Here is a 3,360-nt window from a genome sequence, read left to right as displayed (position 1 = left end):
TATATATATATATTATACACACTTTTTTTAAAACTTTCTAAATGTAATTTATATTCTAAATCTATATGATAATTATTGCAATAAATACCCTACTAATATAAGTGAAAGAAAAAGGAGTACATGTTATATTTAAGAGAGAATTAATTATCTTGCAAGGTTTATGGATGCTATAATATTTGTATGCAATTTAAAGGGCGTAAAAAAATCATCGATTTAATGTTTTTCTCATTTATTGTCTTATATCTATTTTGAGATCGAGTAAAATTTGAATTTACTATGAAAATATCACTTTGACAATAAAACTCTCCCTATTAAAAATAATTTTTTTACACAGAGTTCGAATATCAAAATAACTAATTAAAGATAATTACAAAGATCGTTCATCATAATCTTTAATTTGATGGTCATCAACCTAATTCTTTAATTTATTTTAATTAACAGTTAAATGTCACACATTATACTTAATTAATGAGGTAATTAATCTAGAAACAATATCTCTCTTAAAACACCAATAACTATTTGTTTATTGAAATTTCACACCTAAAACGTATCCATCATATATTATAACTTATGACTTATTCAAAAGCTTATTGTATATTAAATTATTAATCACCATAAATGCTATAAAATTAATATTTATTATTATAAACGTATTTTCTTTTCTATCTATGACAGTTGACCTTCTAACTACTCAAATTGACTACCACAACAAGCACAAATTAATCATTAATAGACCGTTACTAATGGAAAAAAAAAAACAGAAAAAAAATCACTAAAGTTTACAATTATACCTATATTTTCTTCTTATAAGTTATTTTATTACTTTTTTTTTCAAAAAAAGAAAACTCTTCACTTAGATAACAAGAATAATACAAATAAAACGCTAAAGATAAAAATGGATATAAGTCATTCATCCTTAATTAAAGATTTAGGATAAAAATATTTTTACTGATTGCTTTTAAATGATGGAATAATATATTAAAAGCGATATATTTTATATAATTTTTTTTATAGTGATATATGAAAAGCGATATATTTTACGTTTATGCTGTTAGAATATAACACGGACACGTGTCCCACCCCACCCCCACCTCACCAAAAAAGAAGCAACGTGTACCCCTATCCACCATACCAACTAGAGGTTCAATGTCATAATTAATTTGTAGAAGGAATTAAAGAGTTGGCCGTTTGTTGGTTTAAAATTCAAGCATTATACATCTCTTTAAGCAAAAATAATGTCCCACCTTTAACTTCTAACCAAAAAAAGAAAAAGCATATATATATATATATATATAAAATATTAATTTGACGGGTCGTAATTGTTAAAATTTATCGTTATGTGTTCATGAGATTACATGTTCGAGCTGATGGAAATAGTCTCTTGCATAAATACAGAATAAGATTTGTGTACAATAGATTTTCTTATAGTCTGATCCTCCCTTAAACTTCAGACATAACGAGAATTTGGCATATTGAATTCTTTGTTTTTATTAGTTTGACTGTGCACAAACAGGGGCGGAACTACATTGTATTAAGGTGGTTCGGCCTTCGACAGAAAATTATATTATTTATACATGGTTAAAATAAGTTTATATGTATATATAGTAGATGTCGAACCCCCTTCGACGATCTATTTCTACAAATTATGAACACTGTATTGAAAATTCTGACTCTGACTCCTTGCACAAATGTAGCAATGTAAAAAGAACTTTTGAATTTTATTATTTCAAAACTAAATGTGTAACATAACAAAATTATCTTTATAATGTTAAACATGAATAGAGAATGTCATTAATGATAAAATGAAAATGTAGGGTTTACAAACTTACTAAACATAAAAAAAAATGACATTTTCCCCCAAAAAATTACTTAAAGAAAAAAAGCTAATTAAGACATGTAATAAATTGAAATAAAAGAAATAATATAAAAACAAAGAGTTGCCCTTTTTTGGTTTATAGGATCAAAGCACATACATCTCTTAAGCAAACTAATGTCCCACCTTCAATTTCATAACACAAAGAAAAAAACTTTGAAAAAGTCAAAAAAATAAAAATAAAAATAAAATAAGCAATATAATTTCAATTTCTTTTATTTCTCATTTGGTATCTGATATTCGATATCCATTTTATAGTTGGTCAGATAAAGCGCTTCATACCAAAAAGACGAACGAACTTGACTTTGTGTGTCAATGAAGGTAGTCATGGAACCCCTAGTCCCAAAAAAAAAACTTTAGGAAATAAAAAAAAATTACTAATTTATTACACAATATTTTTTTAATTTTTCATCTAGCATAAACATGATATGGAGATGGAGATTCAAGAGATGCTATTTTTCTTTGTTGCTTTAAATCTTTATAAAATTTCTTAATGAATTCTTCAGCATCTTTATCAACTTGTGAATTATAATTTTCCTCTGAATCTTTAATTGGAAATGGTGAATCAGTAACTCTTAATTTTCTCACATTATTTGGACTTTTACCAAATCCAAGTAATGCTAAAGGTGAAGCAACAGCAATAGAAGTTGTACCACCAGCTTCATGACTTGTACTTGTTGTATTTAATATTTCAAATACTTTTTGTACAACATCAATTTCCCCTTTACGATTTCGCCTACGTTTATTATTGGCGAAATACAGGGGAAATTTAGGACTATTACTGCAGCTAAACTCGTACTCACGACGTGTGATAAATGACATTGCAACGTCGTTGTTGTTGTTTGATATGCATGTAAATGAAGACGATGAACAATGTGGAGGATGTAACATAAGATTGCTTATCGCCTTACCCGCGATTTTACCTCTTTTTAACATGTCTTGAAAGGTAATTTGTATGTCTAGAATGACTTTGCTCTTTAACATGCCTTTCCTTAGCATGTACAACATAATTCTAACTATGTTCCATAGTTTCTTCCCCGCGATTTGAGGTGCACTTGGCTCGATTTCCATATTGTTGTATGTAAAATTGTTTGACTGTGAAATCGACTGGATAAGTATTTAAAAATTTATGAATATAATAATATAAGTCTATCTGATCGTGAAATCGAATGATCTCTAAGAAAGTAGGAGAGAGAAGAAGAAGAGGAAGAGAGATGTGTTTATTTGGTTGTGAAGAGAGAAAAAGGGTTAAAGAGGTATATATATAGGAATGTAAAATGAAGGTGAGAGGGCACAATAAATATTTTTAAAAAAATTAGTATTTAATTTTTTTTATTTTTTGGGTGGAAAAAAACAAATTATTATGGCACTCTCTTTCAATGATAGTGAGTGGGTACAATAATATTTTATTTTATTATATTAAATAAAAGGTTGTTAACTGATTAAATTAAATCAGTCCAAGATTGTTGCAAGTTCTCCATAATTTT

General features: G+C 27.2%; 1 protein-coding gene across 1 annotated transcript; it reads right to left on the bottom strand.

The window, feature by feature from the left end:
* Positions 1 to 1,924: 1,924 nt before the first annotated feature.
* On the bottom strand, positions 1,925 to 3,105 carry LOC107005725. Its single transcript, XM_015204375.2, has one exon. It carries the CDS (start codon positions 2,942 to 2,944, stop codon positions 2,282 to 2,284), a length of 663 nt encoding a protein of 220 aa, XP_015059861.1. The 5' UTR covers positions 2,945 to 3,105; the 3' UTR covers positions 1,925 to 2,281.
* Between the last annotated feature and the right edge of the window lie 255 nt (positions 3,106 to 3,360).

This window comes from Solanum pennellii, chromosome 12, assembly GCF_001406875.1.
Source record: "Solanum pennellii chromosome 12, SPENNV200".
In the NCBI taxonomy this organism is placed as follows: Eukaryota; Viridiplantae; Streptophyta; class Magnoliopsida; order Solanales; family Solanaceae; genus Solanum; species Solanum pennellii.
The sequence above is the reverse complement of the archived record's forward strand: the minus strand, read 5'-3'. Positions and strand labels throughout refer to the sequence as shown.

Coding starts and splice junctions, on each gene's coding strand:
- LOC107005725 (XM_015204375.2), bottom strand. CDS start 2,944: ATGGAAATCGAGCCAAGTGCACCTCAAATCGCGGGGAAGAAACTATGG.